At 35.7% G+C, this 24,437-nt stretch overlaps 2 protein-coding genes across 7 annotated transcripts in view; both read left to right on the plus strand.

Moving 5' to 3' along the window:
* The window catches only part of RGS17 (regulator of G protein signaling 17), a 34,901-nt gene extending 24,612 nt beyond the window's left edge, over positions 1-10,289 (plus strand). For both annotated transcript variants that reach the window (XM_033404649.2, XM_012536812.3), the window contains exon 4: positions 3,473-10,289. In XM_033404649.2, the coding sequence (XP_033260540.1) occupies positions 3,473-3,661 (189 nt within the window). In that variant the 3' untranslated portion in view covers positions 3,662-10,289. The remainder of the gene's footprint in view (positions 1-3,472) is intronic.
* An 846-nt stretch (positions 10,290-11,135) lies between these two features.
* On the plus strand, positions 11,136-21,568 carry MTRF1L (mitochondrial translation release factor 1 like). Of its 5 annotated transcripts, none has more exons than XR_007470446.1 (7): positions 11,136-12,120; positions 14,711-14,790; positions 16,631-16,814; positions 17,283-17,446; positions 18,992-19,109; positions 19,251-19,508; positions 20,200-20,425. XR_007470446.1 is itself a non-coding variant. In XM_004263700.4 (7 exons), exons 1-7 carry the CDS (start codon positions 11,868-11,870, stop codon positions 21,383-21,385), a joined length of 1,137 nt encoding a protein of 378 aa, XP_004263748.1. In that variant the 5' UTR covers positions 11,651-11,867; the 3' UTR covers positions 21,386-21,568. The 5 variants fall into 5 exon arrangements, 4 of the variants coding, with proteins under 4 accessions (XP_049551146.1, XP_012391903.1, XP_004263748.1 ...); XM_004263700.4 differs by lacking the exon at positions 19,251-19,508 and adding an exon at positions 21,185-21,568 and having other exon boundaries at positions 11,651-12,120; positions 20,295-20,431; XM_033404636.2 differs by lacking the exon at positions 19,251-19,508 and adding an exon at positions 21,185-21,568 and having other exon boundaries at positions 11,988-12,011; positions 20,295-20,431.
* The last annotated feature ends 2,869 nt before the right edge of the window (positions 21,569-24,437 follow it).

Below are 24,437 nucleotides of genomic sequence, written 5' to 3' on the forward strand. Positions count from 1 at the left end.
AATTTAGTTAAAATTATAAAGAACATTTCCAATGGCAAAAACTATAATTGGTAAAATTGAACATGGACTTATAAAGGAAAAAGAAAAAAATTAATCAGAATTTTACTTAGAAAATAATCCTAAGTAAAGCAGCTTCAGTAAAATTAAAAATAAAGTGGAAAAAATGGGAGAAAAATTAAATCATTATGTGTAAAAAAATTGTTCAAGGAATTAATTGACTTAGGAGGGTCTTTATGAGAGTAAAAGACTTTTAGTGGTAATTCATCATCTTCAGTACAATTCCACCGAAAAAATGTCCAAAGAGTCAAAATTTCCGTGATGACTAGAAGAGGAAGACAAGGTCAAAACTTGGTGTGCTCCCTTTTGCCAATACTGACCTATTTTACATGAATTGGCTCCATTGCTAGGAAATCTATCAAGCATAATATTTAATTCAATTTGACCCAGGTTTTCCCAACCACACTAGAAAGATTTCTGTTTTCATCCTCCCCACTTTACCCCCCACACTGTTGTTGAACCTTTAGCTTTCATTTCATTTTCCCCCCAATTAGTTTGTGGAGTTGCTGGTGCGTATTTTTATGTTTGCAAGCCACGTGCTTTTCTTCTTCTCTGTCTCCTACTCCCTGTGGGAATGGATGCTTCCAAGTTCATTGAGTCCTGTCACAAAGTCACTTATGCCTTTTTAAAGCTTCAGTTACCACCTCTCAACACTGCCAACATTTCCAGCACTGCTAAAACTGCCAGTTAAATGCTGCCAAGTCTCTTAGTGCCCTCTGGTGCCCTGTCCCACAGTAGTAGATCGTTTTTTAACTGTTATTGCTGCACTGCGTCCCTCCCTTCACCCCACCTAAATGGGAGTCTGTGAGGACTAAGAAAAGAATTTCCATTGCCCAAGGATAGCTCTTGTCTTGTGCTACTCAACTTTCTCTTCCCCTAGCATGAGTTCTTTACAGGAAACTCCTCAGTCCTACGCATTGGCCTTACAAGCCATCCAATCATGGGTGAATCCTAGGGTGACAATGGCTCAGGCCCATGCTGGGATCCACCCACACTATCTTGTATTATAGATGTTCCACAATCGAAGCACAAAGATGCTACAAGATGAAACTATAGACTGTTATGCTCATGGGGTTTATCCTTGTTGTTTGACCTCTCTACACTTCTTTTGACAGACAACCTTTTCAAACAAACAACCAGATATTTAGGAAAATATGTTATTTTTCAAAAGGAAATAGCAAATGTGTTTTTGTTACAGATTACTAAATGTTGAATGGTACTACTTTCTGTACTGCATTTCACTACTGTTTTTAATTAGCCAAAAAATTTTTTAATTATTCAATGAAGACTCAACACATTTACTAATTCAAATTATTTTATTTCTCTGTCTTCAGATAACTAATATTATTCCAGCTACTGATAAACTGTTATCAGTTTATCACATGTTAAATATGTTAATTATATGTGTTAGGGAACATATATGTTAAATAGCATATATTTCATTATGCTATTATTTAAGAAATAAATGACCTCTTTATCACTAATCTAATGTTTCTCTCTCCAATGAAAGAAAAATTTCCCAAGTTTGAAAGTAAGAGCACCATTTACAAAAATAATAGAATATGTTTGTTACGATTCACTTGACCATAACACCACATTTCAGAATAAGATCTATCAGTTTAAACTCCAATGTCAATATTTTCCTTTTGAGTAGAAAAACAAATGATATTTTTAAAGAAAAAGCTTAGATAAAAATTCTGTACTTTTTATTACTTGGTACTTGACGATGACCTCTTATGGCAGCAACACAGAGAATAAAATGCAAACGATCCATTTCCAGAACATCTTTTCTTTTTTCTTTAGAATTTAGAGAGAAGAATATATAGTTCAGCCAAGGAACGTTTAATTTTTTCTCTATATAAGTTAGTCTAGCTACACCACAGAAATTGAGTCTGGATCACCATTTCCCGACACATCCTCCCCTAGCAGCCATCCCTGGTGTATATCAAGGAACCCAACACCACATGGGCTGTTGAGCTCAGGCATCTGGGGACACCAAATGGAATCTGAGTGGCTTCCATCATTGGGACTGTTTCAGATCCCAGGCTTAGTCCAAACAGTGGGTGGGAAAAGAAGCCGAAACCAAAAAGGCTTTTGCAAAATGCTTGTGACAAAACGTTCAGCTATAAATAGGAAAGGTTTGTATAGACTTGAGTACGTCATGAGACAAATAACTGTGGATCACAATGCCGTAGTCTTTGTTCAGCAGCGAGAACTATGGACACCAATCAAGACTCTGAGGTGGTTTGCCTCTTAGAGGGTGTTGCTAACATGTCATTTCAGAGCAGACCTTAGTTCTTTTCCCAGAGTGTGCATTTATTGGTATTTAATTTCCCCCCCTTCCCATTTCGACATGCTCTACCAGTTCCAACCAGATTAGCATTTAGGGAGGAAAAAACCAAAACAAAACAAAAAACAAAATTGAATCACTTGCAGAATTTAATTTCTTTACACTTTTCAAATAATACTGTATGATTAATGGGTACTCTGAATTCCTACTTACATTTCTCCTTTCAGAGATTGAATTTCAAGTAAATATTCTGCTTAATCTTTAGTACAGAGACCTTTGGATGTATTCCTAGGTATGGGCTACAGAGGGTCCTATGTCATGCCAGGTAGATAGAAGAGCTGAAGAGTGTGTGCTGTCGTTCTGCTCTACTCAGCCCTTCCACATTCCTGGTGTCCTCCTTCTGACACGGGAGGACTTGTTGGGATTTGAAACTTATCGGGAATCAGCACTTGATATACGTGTTAAGTTTGGACAGAGAACTACTCTCTGCCAGATTTTTACCTTGTTCCATCAAGTTACCCCAGCAGTCTCATAATAGGAGGATGTCAATTTGTATTCTGGCCAGGGAATTCTCTAGCCCCGCAACAATGAATAGAAATTGTCAAAAAAACTCCTGAGTGAATGCGTAGAAAAGATACATCCAAGTAAGCCAAGATATCTGAACTAAAATTCTGGTTTAAAAGTTGGTTTTTGTTTGTTTAATTCAACTTTTGAAGGAGAAAAGTATGCAGGGTTATTATGTAACCTTTGAAAACATAACCTCAAGATTTTGGGGTTTTGTTGTTTTTTTGTTTTTGTTTTTTTTTGTTTTGCGGTATGCGGGCCTCTCACTGTTGTGGCCTCTCCCGTGGCGGAGCACAGGCTCCGGAAGCGCAGGCCCAGCGGCCATGGCTCACGGGTCCAGCTGCTCCGCGGCATGTGGGATCTTCCCGGACCCGGGCATGAACCCGCGTCCCCTGCATCGGCAGGTGGACTCTCAACCACTGCACCACCAGGGAAGCCCCTAACCTCAAGATTTTAGAGTTATTCTGTGAGGTTCCTCTGAAATGTCATGAATCTATACTTACTTAGTTGAGATCTTTTGAAAAAATATTATTTAATGTATCTGCTCTTATTTCTTTTTAGGTCAGCCTCGATTCTCGAGTTAGAGAGGTGATCAACAGAAATCTGTTGGATCCTAATGCTCACATGTATGAAGATGCCCAACTTCAGATATATACCTTAATGCACAGAGATTCTTTCCCAAGGTTTTTGAACTCTCAGATTTATAAGTCATTTGTTGAAAGTACTGCCAGCTCTACTTCTGAATCTTAATTTTTATTTTTAAAAAATCATTTTGGAGGGCTGGGATGAGAAATAAAAGTAGTTAAATAACACCTGAAACTGAGTTCCTGGAGAACTACAGTTTAGCATTCCTCAGGCTACTGTGAAAATACAACCATATGGTCTTTGTCTCCATTTTGTATCAAGGTTATCCATGGTTACGTTTGGAGAAAATACCACCTGAAACAATGAATTGCCAAATTAAGTTTGTTTCATTCAACACGCATTCTACTTGCAAGCAAACTGTATTTGTAGTCCTATGAACAGTCTCCTAGTGTATCCAGAGACTGCATGTGCAAAGTAAAACTGCTTCATTTGCCATGTAGTTGTTGTTAATATTTAAGCCAATGGCATAACTTATATCTGTATTTAAGGACTTTCGTGCAATATGGTCTTATAGAAATAATTGCCAAAAAGTTGGCTGTGGTTTGCATTTTTAAATATAATCTAAGACAGAAAAAGCCAATTTTTAAATTGTAACTATGATATTCAACATGCTATATACTGTGTTCAGTACACTAATTTTGAAGCCAATATTTCTGTACATGAAAAAAGAGCTATTTATCTCTGTTTGTTGGAAAATCCTAATGGGGAATTCCTCTGGTTGTTCACTGCCAAAACTGTGGCATTTTCATTACGGAAGAGTTTTCTTCATATATGTATATATATGAAGAAAAGAGAAAAAAAAGCACAAAACAATTTGAAGATATTCTATCTCAAAGACAAATCAAAGAGTGATATTGTTTTTAACTGTAATAGAGGAAAATGAATCTATGTATCAGATGTCCAATACTGTAATTAATTTATTAAAGACTGGCTCTCCAGTTCTAAAATGGTTGTGTAAAGTATGTACTTTAGCAAAAAAATAATAATAATAAGCTTGATAACTTAGTTTTGGAATATAAAGAAAGGATTTAATAAAGGAATGCCTATATGTAGCATCATAAAACTTTTGATGAATAGCATCTGTGCTGTGGCATATTTTCCTTGAAAGTGAAATCCAAGAAAAGCTAAGTTTTTAAGCAAGAAAAGTTTTATAGGGGTTCTCTAGAAGACAATTCTCTACTTCAGACCTTAACTGTTTTCACATAGTATCTTAAAAATGACTTATTTAAAAAATGTTAAAACCAAACCATTCTGATCCATAATTGAAAGGCAGTACAGTGCTCAAATCTTTTAGCTGCCGTATTATTTTTTATATGTACTACTAAATCTTTAAGACAAAAAATACTTGCCTGACATTGGCACGTACTTTTGACATTCAAGAAAACAGTATCCTATCTCGCACACACACACAAAAGTCAGTGTCATATTTATATCAAGGTGTTACATTTGAATATTAACATCCCCTGGAGGCTATTTTTTTAATCTTAAACTTAATAAATATTGAGTAACCTAAAATGAAAGTTTTAAACATATTTATATCCACTAAGAATACTGGCCTTATATTAAGGATATTAAAATTATAAGTTTCCTTTGTCATTTTTTTAACTACCTCTCATTTTTTTAATTTATTAAAGTTTTTTTAAAAAAACCAAGTTTGGGGTTTTCTTTTTAACATTTATTTTACTTGAAAGGTTGACATCGTAATTTTCTTTTGCCATAAACTTAAAACATTTCAAGAATTGCTTTTTTAAGTGAATTTGATTTTCTAACTTATACAGAATTCAGGAGATATGATTAAAAGGGCTATTATCTATTCCCTATGCAAATATTTTAACTGTTGCAGTGTTTGACAAAATGGGATTTAAAAAAAAAAGTTTGCAGAGTAGAAAACAAAACGTTCTGTTTACACTGGCGTTGCTGACTATCCTACTATATTCAGCACTTTTAAATACATTATTTATGAAAATGTAGTTAAAATACAAGATAGAAAATATTTATAATTATTATTTCTTTTAACAAATGCGTGTTTCTGTCTGAAAGTGTTAGTGTGTTAAGACATGCTTTATCCATGTCAATTAGATATTTACTATTTGAACAATAGTTTTCAGTAATATGGTGAAAAAGATAGCTATGAAGATGTTTACAAAATGTCGTATTTTTTTCCTAACGAGTGAAGAAAAAGCTAAAAGAATAATCGTCACTTCTATTGTGAAGTTTATTGTTCCTAAATTATCTAATTTTTTTCTTGATTAGAATTGTTATGCTACTATGCTGTATACACATATATGTTGTAATATCATACTTGTTGCTGTGTTTGAGGCACATGACTAGAAAATATGTAATATGCTATGATACACTGCATGCATCAATCTTTTTAAATGTAGACTTTATATTCTTGTTGTTACTATATATGATGGTGACTTGCTAGTCATAAGTTATCTTTATAAGATACTTTGGACTATTAGATGAATTGTCTGTTTGACAATACCTTTAATATTTTACCAAATGTAAAAGATAAGGGCCCTTATAAAGAGTCCTAATCTCTAACTCTGGGCATTTGTAGTATACAGATTTTGAAGCTAGTATATCCTTTTGAAATCTGATTAGGAAGTTGTGTTGAGAATGATTCTAGAGTAGATTTACACATCAGATGTTACGTGAGATTTCCCTGCTAAATTCCTATTTTCAGGGGAGGGGAGTGTTTCTCTTTTAATTTCAAAATGTTTAAAGTTTCCATGTAAGAGTATGTCTGTGTACTTGCAACTCTACCAATTTTTAAAGTATGGTATAATTCCTTCAGTTTTAATTACAGAGCTATAATAAACAAAAAAAAGCCCTCAACTGGTGTCTATGCTACCATTCCAAGAGCACAATATTTGTTTTGGTAGAGTTTGATTTTTCCTAGTGAGTAAATTCCTCCCTGGGGAAAAATTAGCACTTTAGAAGGTACACTTTATATTTTACATTGCCAAGTTATCTTTGTATACTGTTAGAATCTCCTAATGCACACAGAAAGAGGTTAATGCTCTTTAAATAATGCCTAACTTCAGATGTGTCTATAATGGAAAGAAAAGCAGAGGATGTAGATTATATATGAATATGTATACATATATTTATATAAATTGGAGAGGTTTCTTCAGAGATGGATCTTGAACATAGATCACACTAATAATGAATGCATGATGCTTCTTTACTCTGGATAACCTTAAGATGTTACCTAAAGGTAATACAGATGTCCCGACAGTGTTATAGGGCAGCTCTAAGCACAGCAGGTGCACTGGCAAGAGAACAATAGCAAAACACAATTTTGATATCAACACTATGAAGTACAAAAATCAAGACCACATAATGTGGTCATTTTTTTTCAATTTTAAAATATGTACATAGGATGACCAGTTCTGATATTTGGTCATGGTGCATGGGGTGTTTATTCGTATCCTTTAATGCTGCCTAGATTCTTACTTGTGGAATGAAATGTGTATCATATATTTACCTGATAGTTCGGTTTTGCAAAAAGATTGTAGAAATAAGTAAATAGTATTTATTTATTAGGGGCAAAAAAATACACTTTCACCCCATTAAGCTGATTTAAAATAATACCTGATTCTTATTTTTTGAATTTATCCATTTTTTTCTATACACTTTTAACTTACATTGAAAAAAATGTCATATTGTAATTGTAACAAACTACATTTGCAAAAAATGTAATATACCAGATGTGTTGAGGAAGAAATATACAAGGAAGAAATTTAACATACAATCAGAAAATAGGAAAATAAGCCACCTAAAATTTCTTAGGTCCAAAATGTCTATAGATAGAACCCTGTCAAACTTGAGTTTTGAAAACTTTGCATTAGATACATTGGCAAATTATTTTGAAAAGTGGTAAAGATACTTCCAGAATTTTTTTTTGCCTGTGTATTTATGTTGACAGTTTATGACCTTAATTTTCATAGTTTTCAGACACTTATATTTGCATGCCCTTTTCAGCTTTTAAAAAATTTCTGACCAATATGTTTGTTCTCCTGAGAAAACAATACTCAATCTGCAAAAAGTTTAGTTATTCCTTACTTGCTGCAACTTCAAATATTTACCAATGAAACTGATACCAAAAACTTGCTTCGGATCTTCTCTGCAACACTCTTAGTAGTATCCTTGCAACACACAACAGTGCACAGAGTGATAAGTTTTGTTTCCAGATACCAGCCTTTAATTATAAATTTGGTTTCAAGTTATGTTTCTGTCTCATGTGACTTTGGGCAAATCACTTATCCTCTCTGAGCCTGTTTCTTTATCTTCAAATGAGGAATATAATAATTTACAGGATGGCCATGGGAATGAAATAAACATGGAAAGAGTGAAGTGTTACATATAATATTACTATTTTATCAAAGTTCTCCAGCTCAATAATAATTCCCATTTTCAAGAATGTAGGTATTAAATGCCATTTTAATGCACTTTCCCCCGATTTTTTTCAAACTATACTTTAAAAATCTGATTTAATTATTCATTAAAAAATACAACCAAGCTTATTTTAAGACAGAGGAATATATGAATATGTTATTGCTTTGTTCAATAATGTGATTCAAAAATCACTGTTCTCAGTTCACCAATATCACACTGAAGTTACAAAGAAGTATGTTTCTTTCAATGACACACACACAGATATATTTAGATGTGCATATGCATATGTGTGAGTGCGTGTATAATATTGTAGGTTTAAATCAAAGTTTAAATAAGAGAAATCATTTGAAAATTTTATTTCCACAGGAAATAAAACATTCCCAAGGATAGGAAGAATATAAATATCAGTTAATTTGCCAAATAAATATGTGGTGGTTAGACGTAAAACTAAACTAAAAGAGATTGGCCTGTAGAAAATATTGACTGGCACGGAACAGAAAGCATTCTTTTTACTATTAAGGTAGTATGATTTTTTAAATAATTTTATCATGAAAATATGAAAATAAAAGAATAAAAGGCAGTTGTATGTTCATAAAAGTTTTCATTAAACCTTTTATTTTAGAACAGTTTTAGATTTACAGAAAAATTCCAAGGATAGTATAGATAGAACCCATATATGACACACCCATGAAACATTTGTCACAATTAATGAAACAATATCAATGCATTATTAAGTCTACACTTTATTTAGATTCCCTTAGCTTTTAACTGTCTTTTTTCTGTTCCAGGATTCAAGATGCCACATTACATTTAGTCATCATGTATCCTCTTAGCTGTGACATTTTCTCAAACTCTTCTTGTTTTTGGTAACCTTGGTAGTATTGAGGAGTACAGGTCTAGTATTTTGTAAGATGGCCCTCAACTGGAATTTGTCTGATCTTTTTCCCACGATTAGACAGGTGTTACCAGTTTTTGGAAGAAAGACGGCAGAAGTGCCATTCATATCACACCATTCAAAGGTACATACCATCATTACGACTTATTATTGTCGATGCTGAACTTCATCACCTGGCTGAGGTAGTGTCTGTTAGGTTTTTCCACTGTAAAGTGATACATTTTTTAAGAGGGTATACTGGACGTAAATTTACTGGACATTTACACTGAGACAAAAATATTCTGAGCAGATTCCTCAGCATTGCTACTAGGTTCCATTAAATGACTGCTAACCAATACTATGAAGAAAATATAATGAACTGGAAATTGATATGGGAAAGTAAAACTCCAAAATGGTGTTAGCTTGAACATTCACTTAAAGGAGGTGAAAGTTAACTTTTTCCCTTGAACTACCTGTATGATTACCTTAATCCTCTGCATCCCTTGGATAGTGAAGATTTTAGTTTTACTGTCGTAAAAGGTAATCTAAATGGATGATGATTTTGCTGAGTACTTTTCTATATTGCCTTCCACTGAACAATGAACACTGAATACTGGAATAATGTAAAAGGCTTGATTTTTTTCCCCCTTGCTTTAAACTATTTGTCATAAATACAGTGTATCTTGTATATGATTTTAGGGTGTTTGCTAAATATTAAAAAGTATTTCAATGTGTTTGGTTCTGTAAAATTTATATTGAACGTGTGTAATTTTTTCTACCATGTTCATTGTACTTAATAATCTATATCCATATCTTGGACTTCGCCAATATTTATTAGTGGACCATAAAGAAATATTGAATGCATGAATATAACTTGAGATGCCATGTTTGGTTATTTTGCAATGCCAGAATAACTGTAGGTACTTATAAATTGAATATATAATCCAGATTATTTTCCACCAACTTAAGTTGTTTTGGGTTTTTATGCCCCCTTCCTTGAATCTATTTTATTATTTTACCTATGTACAATAACAGACTTCCTGAAAATGCTAGAATTTTCAACATGTAATAGAATTTAAGCATGACCATAATGGAAAAAAATGCAGAAATCTCGAACAGTGTATATTTCTTTGAGTTTACAAAGTAAAACTAAAGCTGTTTTCATTTGACTATATTGTGGAAACCTATGGATATTATTGTAAAATGCACATGCGTTACACTGACTTTTTAAAAATGTTTTGAATAAAGAATTCACCAATGTATCCTTAGAAAAGTTACTGTTTCCTCATTGGTGTAACACTATAGGAGTAAAGGTGCACTTAATTATGTTGCTTAAATTGCTTACACATCTGAGGGAAAATAACTGCTGGCAGGATTCTTTACATTGTTCTATAAGGTTATCACTTGTTACATGTTTGCACCTTTTATAAATAATAAAGTATACTCTTGAAATAACTCGTTTTGAGAATTCAGCTGAGAGATTTATGTTGAGTTCAAGTAGCTCCCACAATTTCTATGCTTAAACTAATATTCAAAGTTGAGTTTAGACTTGGAAAAAAACTATTCCTAAAAGAGATGCAGACAACCTAATCAGTCCTGTTCTATACTCGGATTAGAATTTTTTAAATTGGGTTTGGATCACTTTTAAAGCAAAACAATTTTATAAAGTAGTGTGGCTTAATACACATTCAAAGTGAAAAAAGATTTGAGTTAGCTGAAGCTTCTAAGTAGCAAAACCTATTTTTGTTCTATATTATTTGGAGAGTCAGCTCATTCTACTTTGCATTTGTATATACAGAGCAAAGAAACGATGCAAGCTCATTTTATAAGAATTTATACTTAACCTCAACAATTCTGATTAGATAACTTAAGAATGACTTAACCTTGTCAAGGGCTCCCGTATTTTACCATTTTTTTACAAGAATAAGTAAGAAGATTTTGGGTATATTAGGTCTCTGTACAGTTACACCACCACTTAGTAAATCCTGCTCAAACCAGTTAGGTAGTGGGAGTTCCCAGATTGGACGTTCAGCCCTTGCATTCTCAGGCCTGTCTAGATTGTATTATTCCCTCATATACATTCCTCTGATAGGCTATGAAAAGGTCTTTTGAAAAATGCAAAAGCATTATACCAGTAAACTTCAGTATTCCTGGCACTAATCCACTCTCAAGTTCGGGGGTGGAGGTTGGTGGTTTTGTGGGGACGGGGCTAGCGGAGGAGGGGCTCTGAAGGCTTTGCTGGGCTGTGATTAGTTGCAATACGGAACGGCTCAACCACCTTAAAAAGTAGCTGAGTAACAACGAATAAGTGAGAATGGGCATGAGACTCGATGTGGAAGGAAGCCGTTTTAAAGCAGGTAAATTAAGTGGTAGATAAAGGGCAGGAAAGCAGACTGCTAAATCACTCCGTGGTTGTCTTCGAGTCTACTTGTCACGTCTTTGTTAATACGAACCTTAACCACCGTCGAAAAGAGAAACATGAACAGGAAAATTGGAAGAGTAAACACACGTACACACTGATAACCATCCTACAATTCGCTCTTGGAGACGACAGTCCAGGCTGGCAGGAGAGAGGACATCCGCGCTGTGACCTCAGCCCCTGTAGCGGACAGTAGGCTGGCCCCCGTGGCTGTACTTTAAATCCTCACTGAGAGCCTGGCAGACAAATCTTCGACGTCAGAAAACGTAATTGACAACCTATCGCTTTCTCCTTCCGGTCTAACACTCCGCCCCAGCTCGTTCAAGGAGGCGTGTCTGACCTTGCCTTTAGAGGAGGTGCCCGAGGTCTCTCGGACCCTCCTCTATCGCTTCCAGCTCTGCCCCTCAACTTCCGGCCTCCGCAAATAATACGGCGTTTAATAATAATTGGCCGGAAGTTCCCAACCAGGCTTCCGGGAGGCCCTTTTAAACCTGCGCGTGCGCCAGACGGGGCTTGGCTAGGTCTCGCCCCTATTGCCGAGCTGCACGGTGTCGCGAGACTTGCTCCGTCCGGAACTTCCGGCTCTTGTCCGCTTCGGACGTCCGGCTGTAGCTATGCGGTCAAGGTTTCTTCGGAGTGCTTTTCAGTGGGCCCGGCAGGCTGCTGGCCCGGCCCGCCGACACGTTAGCTGCGGTAGCCTTCCACTGGAAGAGCTATTCGCCCGCGGCGGACCCCTACGGACCTTCCTCGAGCGCCAGGTAGGGTCTGAAGTCCAGTTGCAGGTCAGGCGGCCTGAGCTGGTGGCGGTGGCCAAGCTTCTGAACGAGAAGGAACAGGAGCTGCAGGAGACCGGGCACCTGCTACATGGTAAGGGCCGGGCCTAAGGGAGCGGAATTCAGAGCAGATTCTTGACTTTTCATTTGCCGTTGCCACTAAGCCGCTGCTCAGATGTCCACACTCTCTCCGAGTCTGAAGTCTTTGCTCGGTTGCAACCCTTTTTGATTGCATCAGAGGTCAAGGCATCTGTATGTGAGTTCTGGTCCCATCCTCTCCTTGGGCTCCCTTGACAGTGCTCTGCGCCCTTTTACAAAACTTAAGTTGACCTTTACTGGTTGCGTATTTAATAGCAGGAGATTAGCTCGCCAGACAAATAAGGCACTAGTCCTGTTATGGGCTCGAGAGCAGTGTTTCTAAGTGTGGTACAGGGACCACCCGCAAAAGTGACAGGAGAGGTTCGTGCTAAGTAAACCCAGACTCGGAATCTGAGACCTAGAAACATGCGGTTTTAACAGATTTCCCAAGTGATTCATGTCCATTCGAATCTGGATGGGGCCTATGTTTCTGCATTTGCACAAGACTGGGGATGCTTAGTTGCTGATCTGTGGCCCACACTTTGGAAAGGCTCTAGAGAGGGTCACAATCTATTGGGGGCAAGAAAGTTAATTATAATACAGATAAGTAAAAATATTTATCAATAAAGACCTAGGAGAGCAAGGAGAACTTGTTGGGAAAGACTTGTACAGGGATAAAGGCCCACCCTTAGATGATTTAATAATAATTTAACCTTTATTGATCCTTTGCCATATTCCAGGCTTTGCTTAGCTTCCTTTATCTAACAACTCATACAATTCACGTAATAAATTATGAAGTAGGTTCTATTAGCCTCATTCAACAGAAGAGGAACCTGAGACATAAAGATAAAATTACTCAGCTCTGGTGACACCGCTTGTAAGGAATGGAGCTTGGATAGGACTGACCCCAAATCTCATGCTCTTAATCACTGAACTCTGTGTTAACCAAGAAAGGGGAGGTTGGAACCATTTTGTAAGGGGGCTCAAGTACTAACCTACAAAGTTTGATTTCATCCTGTTGGCAGAAGCCAGCCAGCAGAAGCTTTCAGATTGGGAGTGAATGATAGGAATAGCTTTCTTGCTTCGGAATCTTGATTGGTGGCAGTTTAGAAGCAGCCTGGAATAGGACTGAAGATGCCATGGAAAATGGGAGACTAATGCAATTGTATAGTTAAGACATAGTATCCTTTGGGAAAAAATTAAATTGGTTTCATTCCTTAAGCCAAGCGTAAAGTCCAAGTAGCAGCCACAAAGCCTTAATATTAAAAAATATATTTTTATATTGATTACATGTTGAAATTGGTAGTGTTTTGGGTATACTGCATTAAATAAAATGTAGTATTTAAATTAGATTACTTCTACACTTTAGTTCCAATCTCCTTAGCCTTACCAGAACACTGCGTTTCAGAGCTGAAAGGCCCCTTAGAGATCATCCAGCTCAGATCTTTCATTTTATTCTCGAGATTACTGAGACTCAGACGTTAGGTGTGTTGCCCTAAGAGAACCTTGGTGGTTGAACTAGGGCTAGAATTCATTTTTCCTTTTTCTAATTAAGCACATTTTACATTTCATCAAATTCTTGCCAAAATAATTCCCTGCCATTCCACCAACACTCCCTATATTCGCCTATCTCAGTTTTGGTGTTTTCATTCTCTCTCAATTCTTTCCTTTTTCTGCCCATCCCCCAAACAAACAAAAAATCCTTCGGCATGCTGTTATTTTAGTATTTAATCACTTAATGCTTTAGGTTATTTTTTGTGAGTTTTTCTCCCCTAGAATAATATAAAGAAAGTAAAATGATCTAAAATCCTGCCTTGAGGGCAGGTCTTAACATATTATCCCCAGCTCCCAGCATAATTGGCTGTTAATATACGAATAAACATTCCAGCTGATAGAGTTTGTTCTTTCAACAGAAACAGAAAATTGTAATAGCTAAGAAAATTTCCGCCTGTCTCCTTTCTATAGGCTGCATGTGGTCCATAGGATAGAGGAATGAGGAGGTATATTTTGTACAGTAAAAATGAAAACTGAAAGATGAAATAAGAATTAGGTAAAGCCTGAGAGGGAAGACCGCTTCATGTAAATATTCTGTCAGTATTAGGCTGGGTCTAAATGTTTATTTAGGTGGACACTTTTATATTAATGAAGCATTTACTAGTAAGACAAATAACTTCCTACTTTTTAACTCAGTTTTGGTCTAACTGGTGGTACCTTCTCTTCCCCTTCCGGTCTTTCTAACTAGCTCAGTGTATTCATTTGTTATTGTAGAGTCTGAGTTGGAAAACTAAAAGCATATTTGTTAATATGAATGTTTTGGGGAGGCAGAATTATAGAAAAGCTTTGTAGCTTCTTTATATTTTTCTATAGAGATTCTTTTTACTTTGAACATATACTTTTGTCATCAGGAAAAACTTAAAAAAAAATTTTTTAACTACATGCTTTTGAAAACTAATGCATAATATGCTTTAAATTAATAAGTTATTAAAAGGACAGGATAATTGTTATTTTTCCCTTAAGCTACAATAACAATAAAACTATTACCTTGAATTCTGTTAGCAATTTAATACTAATTAAGGAAAACTTAACCTGCTGCCTTTTTTTCTTAGATGAAGATGAAGACTTAAGGAAACTTGCAGAGAGTGAAATAACTTCATGTCAGAAAGAAATAGCTCAATTGAAGCATCAGGTATGGCATTTGTGCAAGGAATAAAGCATCCGTGCATGCTATTACTTCTAATGTATTTTATTAGAAGTTTATAAAAGCAAGTCAAGAACTAAGCAGCTTGCTAGTATTTATAATTATAAACTGGTTTTTAAAGAAGGAAAAAGCATACTCCCCATGGCCCTGTTTTTTATCATACTAAAAGGATTGTATTGATAGAACTCTGAAAGAAAGATGACTGTCACACTAATAGGATTTGCCAGAAAGGCAGTGAAATGTTGGTAGTATATTTTCCTTCTTTTGTTTTTTGAAGAGAGGTGAGGATGGGGATGGGCGATGAGAAGAAGAGGTTATGGAGTGACGGTAGGAGGAAGCAGGAACATTTCTTTATCTTTGTGGCTCTGACACTATTATAGTGCCAGCCTCGAATAGGCCCTTAGGATTTTTTAAATGGAATTGCATTGCTTTGGCTTTATATCTAGGAGAACAGCAGAACATATGGAGTTAGACGAAGGATCATGAAATTAGATCCACTCTTCATTAATTCTGTAAAGCATAGCTTAAAGGTTTACAGCAGATATATCTGGAAATATAAGTGAAAGAACATGATAAGGTGAGGAAGGATCCTGGAAAGGAGGTGCTTAATTTAGAGATTCCCTTTATCCAAGTGTAGAACTTACCAAAAATTAATGTCCCCACCACCAGTCTAGAAGAAAAGGTCCACTATAGAGTGAAAGGTTTCATGTAGCTTGCCTTCTACCCATTTTCTAAATTTTTTGTGACGTAGAAGGACATATGTATTAATGGTTTCTGTTCATTGGCTAGTAATTAACAGATGTAAACTCTATCATGTTAGTTCAAGATTTGAGTGGTCACATTCTATTGGCACAGGCCAGAGAGATGGAAGAGTAGGAAAGCAAGTATAGCTCCTGACCAACACAAAGTGATACTTCAGAACTCGGGTAGCCTTGGGTTCAAATTCTGGCTCTTCTGCTTTCTAGCTGTAGGATACTGGGCAACTAGAGTTAAACTTCGTTTTCACTTCTTAAGGTGGAGCTGTTAATAGAACCTGCCCAGGATGTTTTAAGAATTAAAGTACGTAGAGTGCTTAGCAGAGTGCCTGTCAATATTAAAGAACCAATACATGTTGGCAGCTTTTTTTCTTAATTCACCTCATCTAAGAAGTCTTTTTTCTGTATCTCCTTAATAAGTACATACTGCAGTGTGAAACACAGAATTGTAATGAAAGGAAGACTGATGTAGGCACGAGGGTCTGAGTTCTTGTGCCTGTTTGGGCAGTAACTAACGCGTGGCTCTTTAACGAGTCATCTCACTTCTATTCTCATTTTCTTTTACTTGTAAAATGAGGGAATTAGACCAGATCTTCTCTAAAGGCCTCTCCAGTTCCAAAATTGCAAGTTTCTCTTCCATGTTAATGAAGCTTAGAAAAAAATACAAATGCAATTTGAGTGTTTTTTTCCTGCCATACTAGGCTATAAATTTCCAGGGACAGAGCTAGAATCTTTTTGTATGCTGTACACAATATAATGTACTACTCACAGCAAGCACTGAATTATTAACTGAGTAGAGAACAGATATGTATACATGAACACCTGAAAGAAATAGAAACACCTGTAAGTGTCAGCTGAACATATATAGCATTTATAATGTAGTTATAACATTAATATTTTTGGAAATTATGCATTATATGGTTCTAATTGGCAAGATAACTGAACAGTAATCAGCAATATTAAATTATTTGCTTAGGGAAACTTTAAATTAAATATTTCAAATCCTACATCTAATCATTGAGGGTTTTTTTTAAGTCTTAATTATAGGAGGGGTGATATTTTTATATTTGCAGATTATCTTACTTTTGGTTCCCTCGGAAGAAACGGATGAAAGTGATTTGATCCTGGAGGTAACTGCAGGAGTTGGGGGTCAGGAGGCAATGTTGTTTACCTCAGAGATATTTGATATGTATCAGCAGTATGCTGCATTTAAAGGATGGCATTTTGAAACCCTGGAATATTTTCCAAGTGAAATAGGTCAGTAAACTGTTTTGAAAAAGTATAGATCTAATTTATCTATCTACATATATTTTAGGAAAGGGTTGGAAAGTTCATGACTAGGCTTTATAATTTATAAGGATGCTTAAGTAGTTTTATGCTTATCATTTACTTAATAATTTTGAATGCAAATATATCAAGTTTGAAATGGCCTATAAAACATTAGTCATTCAGTACTAACCACTGAATGACTAATAATCTTTTAAAAGTGGTCCTTTAGAGGTGTTACTGAACAGTTAACACCATAAATGCTTTATGTTTAATAATTATATGAAATAAAGATATTAAGTGAATATCATAGACTTGTTAAAGGTTTTCAGTATGTTTTATAATCAATATGCTTATTATGTAGCTCTTTTAAATATATTTCAAGATGGTAGAAGTGATGGTCAGTTGTTATAAATGGTAGGAAAAATAAAATAATTCCCTTTTCCCAATGTTTTCAAGGTGGCCTTAGACATGCATCTGCCAGCATTGGGGGTTCAGAAGCCTACAAGCACATGAAATTTGAAGGAGGTGTGCACAGAGTACAGAGAGTGCCCAAGACAGAGAAGCAAGGCCGCATCCACACCAGCACCATGACTGTGGCGATCTTACCCCAACCTACTGAGGTGAGGCACCACAGGCCCCCCTCCTTAGAATCCTGGGACCAGCACAGTGCCTCCCCCAGAGTAACACTCACTTTACTGAATTGAGTGTCTCTTTTGCATCATGTATTTTGAGTTGTTTTTACAAATACATTCTCACAGTCCAAAAAGTATGATTTTAACAGTAAATGGTAAGAATTAAGGATATATAAGTGATCTAATCTTACGTTGCCTATTTATTATTTTTTCTCCACCACTAAGCTTCAAGTAGCTATTTTGAGACCATGTACAGGAGAAACGATATTAAATAGAGTTCGAGAGTGATTACCTTTATAAAGACTTTTGCTTTGTGTGACTTGTTCCCAGAACATTAACAGCGAGAATCCTGTTTTGACAAAGGATAACTATTACTTAACAAAATTGCTGCTTTATAACCCAATCATATTAAAATGGAAATATATTGCTACAGTGTTCATAATGAGTATACTTTATTTTCACAGATAAATTCTCAGACTGTATAATATTTTTAAGGTAGCTTAGTTGGGAAGTTCTATTTTGCTTATATCCCTTCTGCTGAAAAGTGATAGGAAATATATGACTTGTTTTTCAGAATGGAGTATGAATGATTTGAGAAGGAAGTTTGAGTGTTTCTCTCCAATAGGGTTAATGGAGTTCCTTTCTTCATGTCTAAGTTTTATGTGAAGCCTAGATGAGCAACAGAACAGTTAAGGGAGAGAGTGAAAGGGGATAGATGGGAGGAGCCACACCTAGATATAGTCACTTTGGCTTAAGCATCTTGGAGATGTAAGGAGTTTTCAGAAAAAGATGGAGACTGAAGACTGAGGTCCATATGTCATCTCATTTCATTCTTCCAGCAACGGTAAGAAGGAGCCACCCAGGGAGACATGGAGGGCCTGTGAATGATAGGATTCCTGCTCCTGGGGTTGTGGACATCTCACAGACTGGGCTGTAATGGTTCATGAAAGAGCTTTTTAAATGCAGTGCTTTGGATGGTGACTCGCAGGACAGAGCATTATCCTGATGTCAGACCCCAGTGTATTTATGAATTGAGTCTATACCCTTGACTTCTTGGCCTTTAACATTTCCGTTTGTCTCTCCTCTGCCTCTAAATATGTTTAAATCCTCCTTTATTTAAAATTAAACAAAATAAAACCTTCCTATAGTTCTTAAGCTCGTGTCATTTTTTTTCCCCTCTGCTAAAGTCTTTTTGCACTCAAATCATTTAGCTATTATATTCACATTTCTATTACTCACATTTCTGAGTTCTGCTCTTGGTAAGAAGAGGGTAATTACAGAGAAGTCCAGTTTTTGAGGATGAGGGAGGGTTTGTTTTTCTTTTACCTTATGTTTTGATAATGTGCTCTTCCAATAAGAAAAGTTTAAAAAATGGTATCCTTCCAACTACTTTCTGTTCCTAAAATTAAACCTTCTAAACCTTATATAAATTCTATACATGACATGTGTTTATATTTATAAATAGATAGTTCTTCCCTTTGAACAGATCATATATGTAATTTTTTTAAATCCCAACTTTTCTCTTACATATAGATTAATCTGGTGATTAATCCTAAAGATTTGAGGATTGATACTAAGCGAGCCAGCGGAGCTGGGGGGCAGCACGTAAATACCACAGACAGTGCTGTCCGGATAGTTCATCTCCCGACAGGTATGTACTTATTTCTTCAACATAAAACAATGAAGAAAGAAATCGAATTCTGAATGACTTGATTAATTTTCCACTGACACAGGTCGTCAGTTACCAGGAATACAGTTGTTATTTAATACTTGATTTATCTTGAATCCTTAGCTGAAACTCTGCAGGATAATTACAAAGCCAGAAAGAGGGAGGGATCTAAGCCCAGGTAATTTCCATGTTAGTGACTATATCATTAATTTAAAAAAATCCTCACAATGACGTAATATCATGGGTTCTTCTTTATCAAAAAATGGTCTAAATCACTAGTTCTTACCCTTTTTTGGAGGGAGGAGGAGATGGATTCCTTTGAGAAAATGAAAGCTTGGACCTGCTACCCAGAAAAACATGCTTATATGCAAAGTTTTGCAGGTAATTTCAGGGGCTTCTTTCCATTAAGTCCATCTGCAGACATCTAGGGGTTCTGTCTTAATTCTGGACAGTAAGGCAATGGAGCTATGACTCAATATTCCTTAAGACTTCAAAATACTATTAGTGTACAATACACTAGTATTAAACGTGTTTTTACTGTTGATTTACATGTGAGAAAGAGCATATGGTTAACAGACCTCCGTTGTCTAGAAAGAATACAAGAACCGCCTACTGTAAATGATCTCAGTCATAATTCCTGTTGACTGAGAGTGGCTGATGGGAGTGCTGGGGTCATTTTCTTCTTTTTTAATATGAGGAAATCCTCACGTTAAACTTGAAGATGATGTCTTATGTAATACATATTATATAAACAGGAATAGGAAAAAAAGTGGATGGAAATACTCAAAAATATTAATAGTGACTAACTCTGGTAATAAGCTTAACTTTTATAATTCAGTTTGTATAATGAGTAGTTATTACTTAAAAAAAAAATTATGGTGACTAGCTGAAAGTACCAGAAAATAATCCATTTTAAATGACTAATGCTTATTGCTTAGTATATATGCCTTCAATATGGAAATACTTTGAGCTATAACTCAAATTTTCAGTTTTCCGATAACTGTAAAAGTTACTTGTTAAGTTTACAGTCTTCCTTTTTTATATTAGAGTCCTATTTTTTCCCTTTATAAAGGAAGAAGAAAAAGAATGAGAAGGAAAAGGAGTATTCCTTGATAATAAATGAAGATTTCTCTATTAAAACTCTTTAATTCTCATAACACTATTCAGGTGTTGTTTCCGAATGCCAACAAGAGAGATCTCAACTGAAAAATAGAGAGATGGCTATGAAAAAGTTACGTGCAAAACTATACAGCCTGCGTGTAGAAGAAGAAACAAGTAAACGATACAATGCTAGAAAGATTCAGGTAAAACTGAAATCTTACAAATGCTTCTAAAGGATAAAAATATTTTTAGATAAACAAGGTTTTGTATGTGTTAAAATCACTTCAATGTATTTGTCGAAATTAGAGTATAATTCAAGTAGCTCAACCAAGGGCTATACTTGTTTTATAGCAATCTTACACCTCTGCCCTGTTTTTTATATTCAGAGGTGTCTTTCTCATTCACCAAAGTTATTTTAAAAAGGTATATGGAATTCCCATTCATTTTGAATCCTTTGAAAATTATGGAAGAAAGTTGCAAAGCAAACTGAACTTACTTCCTGTTTGTCATTTGACTTTATGTTAACTCCTTATTATAACTTTGTCATCACTGATGACAACCAGATTAGTTCGCAGAGGTTATATGTGTTCAGCTATAGCATCTGAATATCAGCTGTGCGCCAGGCTGTGTGTGTGCACCGTCACTGTGCAGTAGGTATTGTCTGTATTTTACAAACGGGGAAAACTATAGAGTTGAAATAAATTACCTGAAGTCTTAAAGTATTAAATGGCAGAGAGAGGATTCAAAATTCAAGTACTAATCTGTCTGACTTTAAAGCCTATATTCTTTTTTCTCTATCAAATTCCCATGTTACTTGAGGATTCAGAATGTTTAAAACTTGCTTCTTAACGTTGTAAATTATAAACCAAGAGCTTAATCTCCAGGTAAGTTAAATTTGTAGGTTTAGTTGCCCTGAATTTAACTGTATTTCATATCTCTTTTCTTTTAATATATAGATTGGCACTAAAGGAAGGTCAGAGAAAATAAGAACATACAATTTTCCACAGAACCGGGTCACAGATCACAGAATAAACCAGTCACTTCATGATCTTGAAGCTTTTATGCAAGGAGAGGACCTACTGGATGAACTTGTACAGTCATTGAAGGATTATGCTAATTATGAATCTTTGGTAGAAATTATTTCCAACAAAGTTTAAGTTGACTTGTTATTAAAGACTTGTATAGCTTATGAAAATTCTATTATAGCAAGTCACATTGTGTACATACCAGTATTCTCTTGAAACACATGAGTTAACACAATTGGGAGTAACATGTTTTTAATACATAGGTAATTTATATGAATCGTCTCTCAATTTATTAGTAAAAAGTATTACAATATAGTCATGACTCTGGTTGTACATTTTGAACTCTTACAAGAAAGGAAAACAGTCCTTTGTTTTATGTAAAATATTTAACGAATGATCAGAAATTTGGTTTAATTCTTAAGGAAAACTTCAAACATAAAACAGTAGAAATATGACAGTAATTATTGTTATTAGTCAAGGTTCTAGTCAGGAGACAGAAACCATACCTTTAATTTGAACAGGGATAATTTTGATATAAAAAGTTAACCAACGATGGGATTAGCTATTAGGAGATAAAAGGTTACTACTCTAGGACTGAGAGAGAATACCCAAGGAAAGAATACCCTTGGAAAGGGCTTCCCTTCCCTCCAGGTAGAGAGTCAGGCCTGTTGGGAGAGTAACGCTGACTAGAAGCCTAGGCACCCTGTGGCCCAGCCAACTTGACACATAAAATTAACCATCAGTGTCCCAAGAGCACCCCTGGCAGCTGTGCATAGAGACAGAAACAAAAGAAGCCCCTTCCTCGTACACTGTCTGTCCACCTACCCTACTGACAAAGCTTAACATGGTACCAGCCAGCAAAGGAGAAATGTTTATAGGTCCAGCTCCAATATCACAAAGTAAGGCAATAAATCGGTAACTGGCACAACCATACTCATTGCTTAGTTTCAGTAATTGAAGTTATAAATATGTTACACTTCACCCTTAAATATTTCAGCTTGTATGTAAAAAAAAATGACACTGTTCTACTTAATCATATACTATCATCACACCTAACAAAATTCACAGTAATTCCCTAACATCTTCAAACACCCAATTCAAGTTTTCCCCAGTTCTCCCCGAAATGTTTTAACTGGCTTCTTCAAACCAGGATCCAATTAAGAATCACAGATGGGAATACGTGATTATATTGCTTAAATTTCCCTTATTCTAGAACAGCCCTGCCAAACGCTGCCCCCTTTTTTTCATGACACTGCACTGAATTTTCATTTGAGAAGGCGAGACTATTATGGGTCACGTCATTTGTTCCTCAAGTCACAGTAGTTCCTGCAAACTGGAAGTTAAGAGCTTAAGACTAGGTTAGTTTTGCATAGTCCTTCCCTTTCCTGTGACTTGGCATTTTTGTCATTAAAATATACAGTTAAGTAAGCCAGCCTGAATGCTCTGATATGCTAAGATGTATTAGATTCGCTAAAAAATGACTTCACCCTTGTGAAATAAGAATTTGTTGAAAGTGAGCTTAAAGCTAAATCAGTATAGTCTTTTTTTCTATCATAACATTTAAAAAGTTGTTCTTTTTTCCCCTGGCAATCCTGGTTATGATTAGCTTTTTTCTGATAAGCCTGACTTCAGAGAATTGAGCCTGAGAGGGAAGGCGAGCACAAGAATGTCTGCCTGAAGCTGTACAGCTGGTAAAAGACTTCTTGGTGTTGAGAGCAACAGCAAATAAAGTAGTGTGCTTGAGAAATAGACCCCCCCCCCCATGGTTCTCCCATGGTGTGTGCTTCACTGCAAAAAGCAGTCATAAATTCAAGCTGTTTAACTACAAAAAAGGAAAAGAAACAGGACATGTCAGTTACCCCATAAAAAAAGTGAGAAAAGCTAGAAATGCTGGCTTGAGAATATTTTGAAAACATGAGGTAAACGAAGAACTACAATTATGAAGAGCTCTACCTAGTGGATGATGAATAAATGTCAAATTTATGGTAGTTACAACAAGGTGGGATTTCGAGAGAAACAAAAGTGATTTCACTATTAAGGTTATATGATTGAAATGTTAAAGTATTAGGAGACATTTAGTTAACTCTCAAAACTGTACATTTTTTCATGTGTTTGAGTCAACAGTATTAATTTTTATAAACGTACTACATAAATTCAAAACTACATTATTGTCAGGCAGTTGTTTCCTCTTTAAGTCAACATTTATTAGCCAAATTCCCTTTAAAGCCCCAGCATGTGCTAAATTTCAGAGTAATTTTATATTGATAATTTCTCACCTTATTGCTCTAAAAGGGAGGTGTAGAAAAACCATTAAAGACAGTTAAGAATTTAAGCTGGCCAAAGGTTATCAGATACATCAGAGAATTTTAATTTGAAGAGTATCCCTCTACCCTGTAATGTTCTGCTCACGAAAGCCATTCTGTTCTGCCTTCACAGGAACAGCAGATGAATGCCCCTCTTAGTGACCTAAGCAACTCAAGAATACAGCAAGACGCGTCATTCAGCAGTCATCATCACTGAGCACAAGGCCCAATGCAAGCCTGTGTCTCCCAGATTTACCACTTTCCCCTTGGGTCTTTTGGTTTCCTTTTTGAATGAAAGGGACACAGCTACAGGTTATTAAATATTACAGTATACTGTTATTCAATTTCTCTTTACCTCCTCTAACAGGTAATAATTAGAAAAGTTGCACTGAGATTATGAAAGGTCTCGAATGTTGTATTTCATTCTGTGAACAAGGGAGAGCCAAAAGTCTACTCATTCTGTCCCCATCCCTCTCCAGTCCCTCCCTCTCTGCACCACAGGAAAAGAAAGTGTGAGAGCTGTACTAATGAAGGTGGGAAAGAACCTTCCGTGAATTTTCAAACTTCCTGCCCATTAGAACATCACAGTTGGTTAGAAAAAAATTATCATAATACTTTGGTAATGTTAACAATATAACTTTAAGATATGTATCACCATGTGCCTTATGAACACCTGTGGAGTAACTGACAAATTCTGGTCTGTGAACTGACATTGGCTTACACTTCACTAATCTAAATTAGTTATTCCTGTATGATCAAATGTAATTTTTGGAACCCAGGAAAAGGTAAGAATAGAGCAACAATTTTGGCGTGAAGCTTACTAGAACCCTACGTCTAACATTTTAAGGGCCTTAGAACTTTGTAGCTGTTTGCACAAACTA

This window comes from Orcinus orca, chromosome 12 (genome assembly GCF_937001465.1).
Source record: "Orcinus orca chromosome 12, mOrcOrc1.1, whole genome shotgun sequence".
NCBI classification, from domain to species: domain Eukaryota; kingdom Metazoa; phylum Chordata; class Mammalia; order Artiodactyla; family Delphinidae; genus Orcinus; species Orcinus orca.